The following is a 13713-nucleotide window of genomic DNA, read 5'->3' as shown; positions in this document are numbered from 1 at the left end:
GCTTTTTATTCTGCATCTTCCAGTGGGGGAAGCTTCTGATACCTGACAGCTCTGTTTTCTCCTGACATCAGATGCAGGCTCTTTGCATTACCCAGGAGAGGTTCTATCTAGGACATCAGCTCTGTCTTTCTGAGATGCTCTTGCGTATGTAAGCAGTGAATTTACTTGTGGAGGAATCTGGAAAAAGAGCTTGATATTTCAGGGAATGAGTCTCGGCTCTCACACGGTTTTAGCAGGCAGGACTGGTGCTGAGATGTGTGTATTTTGTGTTAAATGGCGTGAGCTGGAAATGGCTGAAATGATCCCATCTGGGAGAGGTAAGTGCAACAGAGGCCAGTCATTGTGCTGTGAGCACAGGGGAGGCAGGGAAAGAGCCGTCAGAGTCAGCACAGAGAGGGGTAGGCCTGGTCAGACCTGAATGTGAGCTGATAGTCAGAATGCCCTTCTCATCTATGTACTGTCAGCAATCAAATGTGCCACTGCACCTTTGAAATCAACAGCGCTTTTATCAGGGATAGGAGCAGCCGGAGAAGAAATCCCTACATTAGACTGTCTTAGTGGCGCATTAAAAAGATGTCTGGAACCAGAGAATGATGCCCTTGAGATGGTGGCATTGCCTGCAGACGAGCTTCCCATCTCAGGCTGGCCAGCAGTGATCTGGTTGTTGTTCAGTGCTTTGCTTCCATGCCTTAGCCTGCTAAAAATTCAGCTTAAAACTGGTTTGAGGTTTAGCTTGAAGGACTCTGGGAGAGCATTTCCATTTGGAAAGAAAGAACAGCTCTCTGTTTTCTAAGCACAGGGAAGTTTGTTTCTGAATACTGCTCTCTGAAACCCTAGCTGTTGATTTCCAGCCTCTGACAAGCACTGGCACCTAGTTACATTTGCCGCCAAGCTGTTTGTTTGTTTAATTTCTGTGTTAATTGGTGCCTTCCAAATACCACAGCTGCTGTGAGGAGCAGTGTCCCTGCCAATCTGAGTGCTGAATTTCACCTCCTGTAATGTGGTACATGTGTACCTGGCAGCTGACTTAGTTGAGGTCTTCCATAGGACAGAATTTTGCCTCTTTTGTGGCAGATTGAGGATTTGTTTTTCATTAGAATAAATGTTTAAGACGCATTTTCTGGCCATGAATGCTAACTTAGATGTAGTTTCCTTCTATGACCTTCTGTAGCACAGGGACTGGCTTTATTGCTGCTATTACTGTGTGCACATTTTGTCATCTTTGTTTCCCTACCCCTCAATTTCTACCTGCAGCATTCCTATAGGAGCATATGCCATAGTACTGAGTTATTGCAAGACCCACCTCCTAATAATAATAATGAAAGACTTTGATCTACGTGGTGTGAGTGCAAATATTATTTTATTTGCAGCTCCAACCAGCATTAAGGGTGGAGTCTCCCAAGCGGTGTTATTGCCAGTCATGCCAGAGGATGTGGCCGGGGCCTTACTGTGCTTTTCCAGTGTTGTTTGGCAAGGGTGTGGTGCAAACCCACCTCCCTGCAGTGACCTTGCTGCAAGGTCTCCGACCCCAGTGGATGTACGAGAGATATTCTGTCAGTGGGTCCAATATCTCTGGCTAAGTGTCACTTGTATTGATGGCAATCTCATAAAAGCTTATAAGACAGTGGAAATGTTTTAATATGCACAGTTAATTAAGGCCTGTGCTTTAAAAGGCTGAGCAGGGACCGTGCGGTCTTTCCATAACACAGCCAGTGTCAGCAGATAGAAGTCTATTGACTTCAACAGACCATGGCAAGGCAGGTGCTACATAGCTTGTTTTCTTAAAGAGCAAATAAAGAGTTGGTGTAGCAGCAGGGGCAAAGTCCAGAGCGTTTTGGTTAAGAAACATGGTACAAATGCATTTGACACTCATTTTTCCACTCTATGAGGCAGGAGATGTTGTAGCTCAGATGATATGAGCATGTTGAGTATCAAACAACCAGAGCAAAACTGGGGCTGCTGGTTCTCAAACTTGTTGTTCCAATGAATAGTGATCCCTGCAGAGTGCCTGTGGACCACTGGTGATTTGGAGATCACAGGTTAGGAGCCACTAACTACCTGTGTGAAAGCAGGCAACTGGTGTCAGCTGTTACAAAAAATAAGCCAAGTGTTTCAGCACAAGTGGTGAGATGTGGTTGATGTTTTACTCATCTATTTGGCATGATGTCTTGATAACTTGAGTGATAATTAAGTCCTCATGCTTTCATATTTTAGATGACTTGGTCCTGAAGGTTTGGACGTGGATCTTTTTAGAGAATGTTCAGAGAAACAGAGGGTGCAGCCAATGTCTGAATATTCAGGCTCCTACCTTAGGGAAGAAGTACATATAGGCAAGGCAGATGCTTGTTTGGATCTGCATAAGCTTTGCTGTTTTCCTGTGCCTTTTGTTCATGGTGTGGCAAACTTGTATGCAAAGAGGAGGATATTCCTGCATCCTCTGTGTAATGAAACCCTGCCTCTTTCCTTAGGTAGTGTTTCTCATGTTTTGAAAATGTGACCCTATTGTGGCTCCTCACTCTGTGAGGCTCTGGCTTGCCCTCAGGTGGGTTCCTCCAGGTGAGGGAGTTCTCAGTGATCGTTGGCTGCAGGTGTAAATACTATTCTCTTTCTGCTCTCTGACAAACTGACTGCTTTCTGCAATTCAAAGCGGTGAACTCTTTGCATTCTAATCTGACAGCTGCAGCCAGTAATTATGAGAGTTCACTTTCCATATTGGAGAAGCTGAGTTGTGCAGTTCTGGGAGGCAGCAGTTTCACCATAGAAGCTGAAGGCTTCACTCACACCCCAGCACTCTCCAACCAAAGAGATTTGGAGTCTTGTGCTCCAGTTGAGTTCTTCTTGTGTGAGGTAGTTGTTTTACTCTGTTGTACTTTGACACTTTGCTGTCAATAAGGTGGTGGGTCTCTGTGGTTATCTGGTATGTACAGATCAGTGTAAAGGAAGCCATCCCACTGTAAGAAAACAGCAAAGAGAATTTTTTAGCACTTTTACCTGCTCATCCCAGACCGAATGTTGTAAAATTTGCCTGCACCATGATTCCTACCTTGCTTTAGAGCACTGGGAGATTTGCAGCTGGTGCAACTGAAGAGGAGATTACAGAAGCAGCAGGATGTTTGGGTGATAGCAGCAGGACGTGGAGTGGCAAAAAGTAGCTCTTGGCTTATGCAGAACACTGTACAAACAGTAACAGAGCTGTTAGCTTGAGATTTGCACCCTGTGGCCACCATCTGTCACTCCTGAATTTCAGCATCAGTGTTCATGGCTTTTATCCTTCTTCCAGCTGTGCCAAGTGCTTGAATTCCCATAGTCTGTTCTGGCTAAGCTGCTCTAGAGTTGGCACTGTTAGCTTAAGAGGATAAGCACTACAGTCAGTGGAAGGCAGGCAGGTTCAGAGGTGGTAGGAGCTCTTTGCTGATGGGCAGTCAGCCTTGTCTTTTGCCTGTCTTTGGTTTCACCTTGTAATAATTCATGTATTCTGCTATCAGTTCTAATGGAGGAATATTTCTCTTCCTAGTGATGTTATAGTCAAGCCATGTTATTTCCCACGCTTTATTTCTTTTCAGTGGCTTTATTTAACATTTCATCTTTTGCACATTAAAAGCAGGATCCAAGTACAGAAGGACACCCTCTGTCCCCCATGTCTCAGAGCTATGTTATTATTGCATGTGTTGGCTTTCCTGGCAGTCCCATCTGTCTCCATCACCTCTTGTCACCTTCTATAGTAATTTCTGCTGATTAGCAAAGCCTTTATCAACTGAGGCCCTTTGGCAGCCACATTCAGCCAGCAGTTCTGACTGTCACGAGTTTCTACTTAAGTCCTTCCCCCTCCCACCAGTGGAAACAGCATGAATCATTTCCCTCCCCTTTCTTTGTCAAGTGCAAATGGCATCAGTGTTAGGACCTGGCACTGGCTCCCTGACTCCAGGAAATCATGGATGAAACAATCCATGGAAACTGGGATCCCCATGTGAAAGCGAAGCATTATTTTATAAGGAACACACCTCTGTTTTGGCCACTGTCAGATTGCCATCTGGTTGACAGTCACACGTACGTCCATGAGTAACATAAAGTTGTTCTTCTATCCCATAGTCTTGGGTTGTTGTTTTACATTGCAAGGTGGCAGTGCGTATTTAAATACACCATTTGGGAGTTGCATTGCATGACAGGTGCCTGAGAGCTTTCTTGTGGGACTCTGGGATGCATCTCATGGCATAAGCAGGTTGAGGAGTCATATCAGATTGCACATTTATGCTTCTTCAGTGTATAAAAGTAAGAACAGCTATGCGTAAGGAGAAGAAGCCTTCATAAAAATACTTTAGCCACTAAATGGTGTTAGTTGCACTGGGGGAGGCTGATTAGCCCAAAAGGAGAAGCTGTAACTGCGCCTTGTAAGTAGACTCTCTAGGAATTCAGTCTTACATTGAATACATTGCTTGGCAATTTGTATACAGACCTGGTACCTCTCCAGTTCTTGGGTAAAAAGAGGAGAGAACCAACAGCACAGTAATGGAAAGATCAAGAGGCAGAAACAAGAGCCCTTTCCGGCTTTTAGGAGACAGCTGACTGATGGAGCCTCCACAGCTGTAGTTTCTATAGTTGGAGGCAGCAGATGTCTTTATAAACATAAATCAGATGAGATATTATAGTATTTTTAACAGGCCTATTTGTATTCAGGCTGTCCATTGTTGAGTATTCATCATATGGTTCGCTTCTCTTAGAGCCCTTGAAGTGCAGTGACTGTGCTCGAGGTGCAAGATTGAATGTGAACATGCATTTGTTTGTCCATTGCCCCTTTTACATTGTGTTTGGGCTCTTCCTAACCTCTGACAGAGAGACGGGCAATGTTCAGAGGATACTCTCAAGCTTGCAGAATCAGCAGCTGCTGCATTGGCGGTCTCTGGGACTGCTTTCTTCTTCCTACTTTGTGTACCCGCTGTGTGTATGGGAGGAAACCGGGTCCTATGGGAGAAGAGGTGTGTGGTCATGGAATTAAAAGCTGCACCTCTATACACACAGAGAGATGAAGGGATGACTTAAGATGTCCCCTACAACGTTAAACCTGATACTTTGCCTCTTATCCACATTAATTTCCTAGGAATAATATTTTCTTTGAAGAAAAAAGGATAAAAATAAATATTGTCATCCTGCATTAGCAGCAGGACTGGAGCCCTATTTCTTCCCCATGTCTCTCTTTCCCAGTGCTTCTGTCTGCTGAGTCCTTCCTACACAGGTTCTCTTCATCCTTGGCCTGGCCTGTTCCTGACGTGTGGGTGAATGAAAGGGCTATGTGAGGTAGTGCTGTCTTACAGCCCACAGCTTCCAAGTCGAGCCTGAGGTAGTGCCTGAGAAAGGTTAGAAGAGCTGAAGTAAAACTCATTTTGTCACTGAGGGAGGAAGCAGCTCTGGATGTGCTAGCATATAAGCAGGCCCCTTCCTTAGAGATGTGGAAACTACCCAGAGGAAAAGCCAAGCAGCACTCCGCCCTTGCAAGGAAATTACCCATTTACAGCCACCACAGGACTTCCCGCTTCACCTCAGTGCTGCTCAATGTGCTCCCATCCGCTGCCTCCACAAGATTTCCTTTCTGGGGGCTCTTAGAAGCCATATTCTGCTCTCTGCCTGCTGCTCGTTGCTTTATCTCACTTACAGGGTGATCCTAGCTACCTTGTTAATCAGTGCTTTCCCATGCCAGGGGTCTGCATCCAGCTGCACCCACTGAGAAAGCATAGAGGAGCATACAGCCCTGAAGAGATGGGAGAACTTGAGGGAGCAGTAGGAACTCATACATGGTCTGTTGTGCTTCCTGCTGTGTGGTCATGGTGGATTCAGCCAAACTTCTGCTGGCACAGCCTTTCTTCCTAGAGAAGGGGAGAAGCTGGGCATTTGGAAAGCCTTCCCTCCTTAGTGATGTGCCCATACCCCAACAAGGAGGCTTCTCTGCCCAAGCATCCCCATATCTGCCTGGTCAGGGTCCATCCCTGCTGCCCATCAGAACAGGATGTGCTTTCTGACCATCCTGGTTTCTTTCTTGCCTTTTATTTCCTGGCAATGCTGATCTGAGATATTTGGCCTTCCCCAGATCTCACTTCTCAAAGCCATGGATTGGGCAGCCACACATCTGCCCCACAGCCCCTGCACAGCTCTTTCTAGCTTTCAGTAGCAGAGTGAAAATTCCCTTTTTTCTGAGGGATAAAAATGGAAGCACCTCCTGGACTTTGCTTCATCCGAACACCACAGACATCCTGATATTTTCCATATCCATTTAAGGACTGAATAGAGACTTATCATATCCTGGGGTCTTTTTTGTACTCTGTGTTTAATATAACGTTCTTTATTATATTTATCTTGTTTCTTATGTCTGAGACTTTCATTTATTATGTTACTTTGAAGACTGGGCCTCCCTGTAAACTGTCTTTTTAGGAAAGTTGAGTCTCATTTGCAGTAGATCTTTAATGTGTTTAAGTCTTGGGATCTCATGTTTTTATATGGTCACCAGTTCTACTTTTGACACGTGGCTTGAACTGAAAACAGAAAAGCCAAAAAGTGCAAATGTTTCCAAAATGCCCCTTTTTCTTTGCAGTACATTTATAAAAGTTGCAAAAAAATGCAAAAATCTCCCACAGCAGCATTTCTGGAGGAGAGAAACAGTCTGTTCTCTACAGTTACCCCATGCCCCCTCCCAGGAAAAGAGCCTTACTGCAGTTATGCAGTGCAAGTACTTTGTGACCCTGGAGAAACTAAGAAATGTTTTGTAAGTAGAGATGATTCTCCACATTTCCTGGGGGTAGCAGCAAGAAAGCAGCAAGATTTTGATGTGTCCAACATCAGTGCAGGAGATGGACATGTAGCAACCATTGTTTAAATCATATGAATGCCTTGGATATGTATGGAAGGATTCCCATGTGCTCTGTGCTGTTACCTCCAGGCATTGCATCCTACAGGGATGGCTCAGCACCAGCCTTGTGGTGAGATAACTGCATGGAACCAGAGAGATTGGTGGCACTCTGAAATGATGACTTTACTTCAGAGGACAAACCTACTGATGAGTTTGATCCTGAAATCAACTCTGATAAGGCACTTTCTCCTGTATGAGGGAAAAGACTTTAACAGTTTACAGAGTAGCAACCAGGAGGAGGAAAGGCAAACAAAAGGGGCTGAGCCTGGGAGGGTGCAGAGCCTTTGTTGCTGGGCTCTTGTAGGCAATGATGTCATTAACCTCTCAACTTTTGTAACCATGACAAAATCAAAGCCACATATTCAGATTTGGGGTCTGATTTCACTTCATAGCTCATTTTCTTATCCCACCATCTATGGATTAGTATCTCACTTGCCTGCTGGCAGAAGAAGTTTGGATCAGGAGGTGGTATATATGCCAGCAGTTTTTACTGCATAGACATTTCATGGATTGAATAATGCTGGCAGATACTGTTTCTGCACCACAAGGATAACGTATAATTTATTCTTGTCTCAATACATTAAAAGAAATACAGCACAAAAGAAAAAGGGAAGAAAACCACCAAAAAAGGATATGAAAATAAAATCCCTTCGAGCCAAAAAAATACCAACTCCATGACATCCTTGTGTGTGGGGAAACTCAGCTCCTCGATTATTTTGATAAACTTTGTTACAAGTAGTATAACACAAAACCCAGCTATTTGTTTAATCTTAGCTGACTTGCAGAAATGTCATACATTAAGGACACTGAGGTTATTATTTTTTCACTTTAAAGAGGAAAAGAAAAACAAACAAGTTTTTTTTTTATTATTTGCTTTCCCTCTGTAGATTTATGAGGTATCTGTCACCCAAACCTCCTCTTTCCTTGTGCACTGCTGCTCTGTGTGCAAGGCTGGGAGCACTGCGTTGGGAGGGGACTGGGTGGGCAGTGATGGGGTTGTGATGGAGCACTGATCCCAACATGCCAGAGCAGCACCATGGTGGAAGTGACTCATAACTTAGTATCTGTTTGTTCCGGCGTAACACCAGCACTGAACAGTAACCAAATTTTGTTTACATTATTTGTAAAGTAATGTAAAAATGTACAGCTACTTGCTATCCAAAGTGGAGATAATGTTCCTAACCTCCCCCTGTTCTCTGTTTCCTCCTCAGGTAAGATCCTGTTCCGGAGGAGCCACGTCCGAGATGTAGCTGTGAAGAGGCTGAAGCCCATTGACGAATACTGCAGGGTAAGGAGCTCCAGGGGAGGGTGTAGAAGAGCTTTTAGGTGTCTCACAGCCGTCAGCTGCACCATGCCTTTCTCCATATTTACTACCAAGAGTTTCATCTATGTTGAGCACATCACAAGGGGGGGTGTTCTTTAGGAAAAGATGGTCCATCCCAAACACGAACATGGATTAATGAAGCAGCTGTACTGCCCATCTGAAGCACCATGTTGGTGCCTTATTTAATCAGAAAAGTCCATAAGCACAGTCCACCCTGCTACGGCTCTTCACATAGAAAGTGGTTATATTTCTACTTCAGTCTTGATGAATGCAAGAGTTCAGTGTGCAAAGAGGCACAACAAAGATGGCATTTTCTTCTCTCCCTGCCCGTCTGTGCTGCAGGAGGGAAATCTGAGGTATGCACAGCACTGGAGATGGACTGGCGGCTTCCAGGGGTGTTTTCTTGTAAGAAGTGAAAGCCTGGAAATTTATGGCAGGGCAGAAAATCCTGCTGTGTGGAAAAGAGGGTTAAGTGACCTGGTCTTTCCTTTCCAGCTTAGACTTCATGATTCAATCATAATTGATCCTCTGACAGTAGATTAAAAGTTATTTCTATGTAGGACTGATACCTGACTTTTGGGGAGGTTTTGAGCACGTCAGCAAATAATTTAAACCCCATACTTCCTCTTTTCATTCCCATGGGGTTTGTTTCCATTTTTAGAAAGTCAGAGGACCGGGTGGAGGGGAAAAACTCCATTCCCAGTCAATTTGCTCATCCACAATGGTGAGCAGATCACTGCAGTGCCTGGGGCACACTGCAGGCAGCAATGACATGGCCCCAGCAAACTCCTGCCTTCTGCATCACCCGGGCAAGAAAGCTGTAAGCAAAGTCTTATCTCATGAGATCAGGCTTTCTATATGACAATTAACACGCTGTCTTCCTGCTGACGGCCAAGTGGCTGATTTAAAATGGTCCCACCGCATTGCCAGCCTCCCTCCTTCAGACAGGAACTGCCGGCGACGCAAACAGTCAGGACGAATGTCAGGGTTCACCCAGCAGATGCATGGCAGAGAAAGCAGTGATTTACTTGGTGGGGAGCCCCCGCCCCAGGCTGGAAACTGCTTATCAGGGACCCCATTGTCTGCACCCAGACAGCCCCAGCCCAGCACTGCCCTGCCACTCACCTCCAAGGAGTGTGGCGTCACCATTTGTGGTAGTTCTTTTTGCCAGATGAGGACTCTCTATCCATTTCACCTGAAAAGATGAAGCACAAATGTGCCCTGGGAAAACATGGGGCAAATGCTCGACCATTTGTTGTTTTGTTGCAGGCTGTCTCTGACAGAGCACAGCAATTTGCATGGTTGAGAAGCAGGTCTGACTTCTGGTTTGATGTGTTGTGGTTCCTGCTGGGGGAATGGGACCAGGGACAGGCAGGCAAAAGCTGTCTTAGAGTTTGTGAGACACTGGCAATATGGGGAGCCCTGCAAAAAGTATTGGCCAACAGCATGGGTCTTGTGGCCCTGTTGAGTTCTTTGCAGCTGTGCCAGCTGAGGGCATGGCATCACAGAGACACCCAGGCCACTGCTTTTGCTAAAGCCTCAGGAAGCTTTAATGTTGTGATGAAAAGTGGAGTGGGACATACAGGGTAAGATGTCCAGGGCATTGCTCTGTGAACATGTGAAAGTGAAGGTCTGGATGTCTGATGTGTAACCTGAGTGAGTTATCAAACAAGTTCAGTTTTGCCTGTAAACATGTGCTGCCCACTGGAATTGATGTCTCTGGATGATTTCCCTCCTAACTCTAGGCTTGGAATTAGCCTAGTGAGATTCAAGGTCTTCTGGGCTCCATAGGCCTGGTTTTCTTAGTGTTTTTGTTTTGGAGTTTTTGATGATGTGAAAGCAACACCAACTTCACAGCCTTGTCTTGCTGGGGACATTTTATTTAGTAAGCTTCTGATCTCCCAAACACACCTCCTGGGTGTGCCTGCCCACTATGCATCACCCCATATGGAAGAAAGACCAAAACACCACGTTCTCCTTCCTCAGCCCTCTGGGAAGACCCAGAGCAGTATTGCAGGCTGGCACCTTTGTGTCAGTGCTGACTGAGGGAAGCGTCTCTATGCTGGGGAGCTTTGAAGAGATGAGTCACTTGGTCATAAATGCTTCAGTTTGTCGCATACTTTTATGCTGTCCCAGCTGGAGGTGGATTTATCTTGAAACTTATGGGCTTTTCCAGGGTGCCCAAATGCACACAAGCTAAACAAAAATTAAATGAGCAGATCACATCAACTCCAGGAAACATAGTTATTCTTTTATAAAAATGTACAAGTTTACTTGAAGAGTAAGGAAAAAAACGTAATTGCCTCCCTCTTGGTCTCTCAGTTCGAGCTCTTTCAAGATTTTACCTTTCTCTAAGCTAGGGTAGAATTAAAATGGAATAGCTGTTAGTCCTGGTCAAGAATGAAGGGTTTAAGTGGAAATCTTTTGAACTTCATCATTCATTTTTACCCTACCTTTCAGAATCCTGATGTGTTTAGACCAGCTGCAGTAGCAAGAGTTAATTATTTGCAACATCTCTTTTGGTACCTGGTGTAGAACTTACTTTCCAGCTTCTTATGGCCCTTTCATGTCAGAGCCCTTTCTATGTGTCAGTCATTTCCAAATTTGCACCTTTTATCCACCTCACCTCAATGCTTTATTTATTCTCACATCTCTCTATTTCTCCAGTCCGAGTCACTGCCATGCACCCTTCACCCAAGTCTGTAGCATCGTAGAATGGAATCACAGAGTCATTTGAGCTGGAAAGGACCTTTATAGGTCATCTAGTCCAACTCCTCTCCAGTGAACAGGAACACCTACAGCTCTGACTGTCAGTCTGTCAGTGTTTGCTATTTGGCCTCCATAGTTCATTTCTGGGGGGTTTAAGCTTGGGGGAAATGGGAGGCTCTCAACGAAACAGATGCAAAAAGTATTTTCAGATAAGTAAAACTATTTCTCTCTCTTCTGAGAAGTGAACTATGGTAATTGCACTTTCCCTCTTGGTGAACTCATGACCATTCCTAAACATCTGCCACAACCAATTATCGTTAATTAGGATGATAAGCAGTTGAGAACAGGATACGTAATATGAAAAGTCAGGGAGCTGTAATCATGCAGTAGTCAGCTGTCTGTGTGTGCGGAGCTGGGACTGACCCCACTGAGCATAGGGAAGCTGGGTGCCTGAACCCCCTCAGTGTGCTGCTGGGAGGGCCTGTGCGTGTCTGCAACGGGGCACATAGATTCTCCCCAGGAGTGCTGGCCCTCCTCCAATGGTTGTACAAATGGTTATGCAAGTGTGGCCAGTCTCCAGTTTTAGACACAAAAGTTTCAGCAGGGTTAATATCCATGTATGCATATCCACACACCTCCTGTGTATCTCCAGTGCATCTGCTTTTTATAAATGTATCTGTGTTAAATGCAACACACAGCACTCAAGGCTTGCTTAAATGCTGTGTGTTTCCTTACCCACGTGCATGCAGTTTAATGTAATAAGTTCCCACCGAGCGGTTTGCAGTCCATGTGACCCACAGCACCGAGCTCTGGCCTGCACCCTGTGCTGTGCTTTGCTGTGGGTGCTGTGTGAGGCAGCCAGCCGGTCGTGCTGGGTGCCAGGGGCTGATTGTTAACGCCCTACCTGACATGACAGCTTTTCTAATAGCTTTTCCAATCACCTGCGTCTCCATGAGACTGTCTGAAACCTGTAATATAGAGAGACAGGCATCATTACAGGCTGAAATAGCACATAAAAGCATATCTTCTAAGGAGTGTGTGAGGTCTAAGCAGCTCGTGTCCGCCAAAGAAGGAGCCTCACTGATAACACTTGGCAGTGGTGCAAGGATGAATTCTGCTCACTGGCACTTTTTATCTCTCACCTTTCCTGAGCAAGTTCCTTGCTGTTTCTGGATGTGTGCTGTTTGCAACTGCATGTATTTACCTCTGTTTTCTGCTTACCAGTAAGAATGTCACATCCCTATCCTTTCCATCCTTTCACCATCTGTTTTCCTCTTCTCTCCTTGACCTTGCAGTCCTGCCTTCATCCTCCTGCAGCTCTGCCATGGAGCCATTTTGCTGGAATGTGTATTTGCCCAAATGTGTATTTCCCCCTTGCAGAGGAGCAGAGGTGCTGCATATCTCCTCAATGCATTTTTTGTTCACTCTGAAGTCACATTGCACGTGGCTTCCTCATAGGCAGACTGTGTTTTTCCTAAATCAGCATTGAGTCTCCACTGTCCATAATCAACCAGCTCAACCTGGTTTTACTCCTTTATTTGCACTTTCTTACCCTTTCTTAGCGTTCTTTCCTCTTTCTCTGTGTTTTGTTCTTTAGAAACAAATACAAATTGATTGGCTGCAGAATTAACACCTAAGCTCCTCCCAAAACATGCCACTGCAGGTTATAATCAGGTGGTTTTCATTTCACCTCAGTGCACTGGGCTGAAAATGGCAGTGCTCCCGGAGGCAGGAGAGCCAGCCCTGCCTCAGGGGCACTGGGTGCCCAAGGTATGTGAGCTGTTAGCTGTGTGTGGAACAGCTTCAGCTCTTTGCTTCTTGTCCATTGCTCTCTGCCTGGGGAAGAGAAGAGCCAGTTCTGACATCTGAAGCCTGTTTCTTAGGCAGGGCAAATATCTGCAACATGTAGGGAAGTGATGTTTCTTTGAGAAGGTGTCTGATGTCCAGGACCCCCTGTGATACTTTTAACTTGGATATTTATGTTTCTCTAGTAATGATACGTATCATTTGCTGTTGGCCCATTGACTGCACAAGATCAAACCCTTAGAGATTTCAAAACACACTGTAGATATTAAATATCTGAGCCTCGTAACCTTTCAGCAGATTAGGTAAGTGTTATTGCTTAGCATTTTAAATGGGTAACAGAAGATGTATCTCTGCTGAATTTCATGGAATGAGGTTAAGTAACCTGCCCGAACCAAGAAGGGTATTAGTAATGGAGCCAGCAATGGATCGTGGCTCCATACCCTGCTCCTCAGACAGCAGTGCTGCTCTGCATAAGTCTTATCTCCTGCTTGGGATTCAGCTGAATAAAATGTGCTTTAGTGTCTGAGGTGGTGCAGCATTTCTCTTCAGCATGCCATAATCTTTATTGTTCCTGGGCAGTTGCTGGTTTCTCAGTATTATTCCTGTTTATATGCACCAGGAATAAGGGCAGAGAGCTCACACCTTTGTTGCATCGTTGAGCAAAAGAGCAGGATTGAGTGGGTAGCAATGGAGGCTGAGGTGTCTTTCAATCAAAGCAGAGGATTTCAGTTTTCCATCTGTTAGTCTTGATCCTGCATTAGCTATGCAGTCTTACCCCAGCTAGTGCCAGGCTTCTGCCACTGATGCTGCTTCTTTGTAACAAGGTGTTTTTTCTGCTCTGTAGCACAGTTGCTTGTAGCCGTAAGTCAGCTTCTCTTTTGTAGTCTTGCTGATATCACTTGAATTTTCCTTGCATTTGTATGATGTCCCTCAAGCAGGGAAAGGTAAGCTGTAGATCTGGAAGCACTCATCCTGTAGT

The 13713-nt window shown here is 45.1% G+C and overlaps 1 protein-coding gene across 5 annotated transcripts in view; it reads left to right on the top strand.

Moving 5' to 3' along the window:
- SH3PXD2A (SH3 and PX domains 2A) overlaps window positions 1–13713 on the top strand; it is a 214801-nt gene that overhangs the window by 79812 nt on the left and 121276 nt on the right. For all 5 annotated transcript variants that reach the window (XM_015867111.3, XM_015867109.3, XM_085555250.1 and 2 more), the window contains exon 4: window positions 8107–8183. In XM_015867111.3, coding sequence (XP_015722597.2) covers window positions 8107–8183 — 77 coding nt within the window. The remainder of the gene's footprint in view (window positions 1–8106; window positions 8184–13713) is intronic.

The sequence above is a fragment of the Coturnix japonica genome, chromosome 8 (assembly GCF_054131305.1).
Source record: "Coturnix japonica strain WE chromosome 8, WE-NBRP24, whole genome shotgun sequence".
Taxonomy (NCBI): domain Eukaryota; kingdom Metazoa; phylum Chordata; class Aves; order Galliformes; family Phasianidae; genus Coturnix; species Coturnix japonica.
The sequence above is the reverse complement of the archived record's forward strand: the minus strand, read 5'-3'. Positions and strand labels throughout refer to the sequence as shown.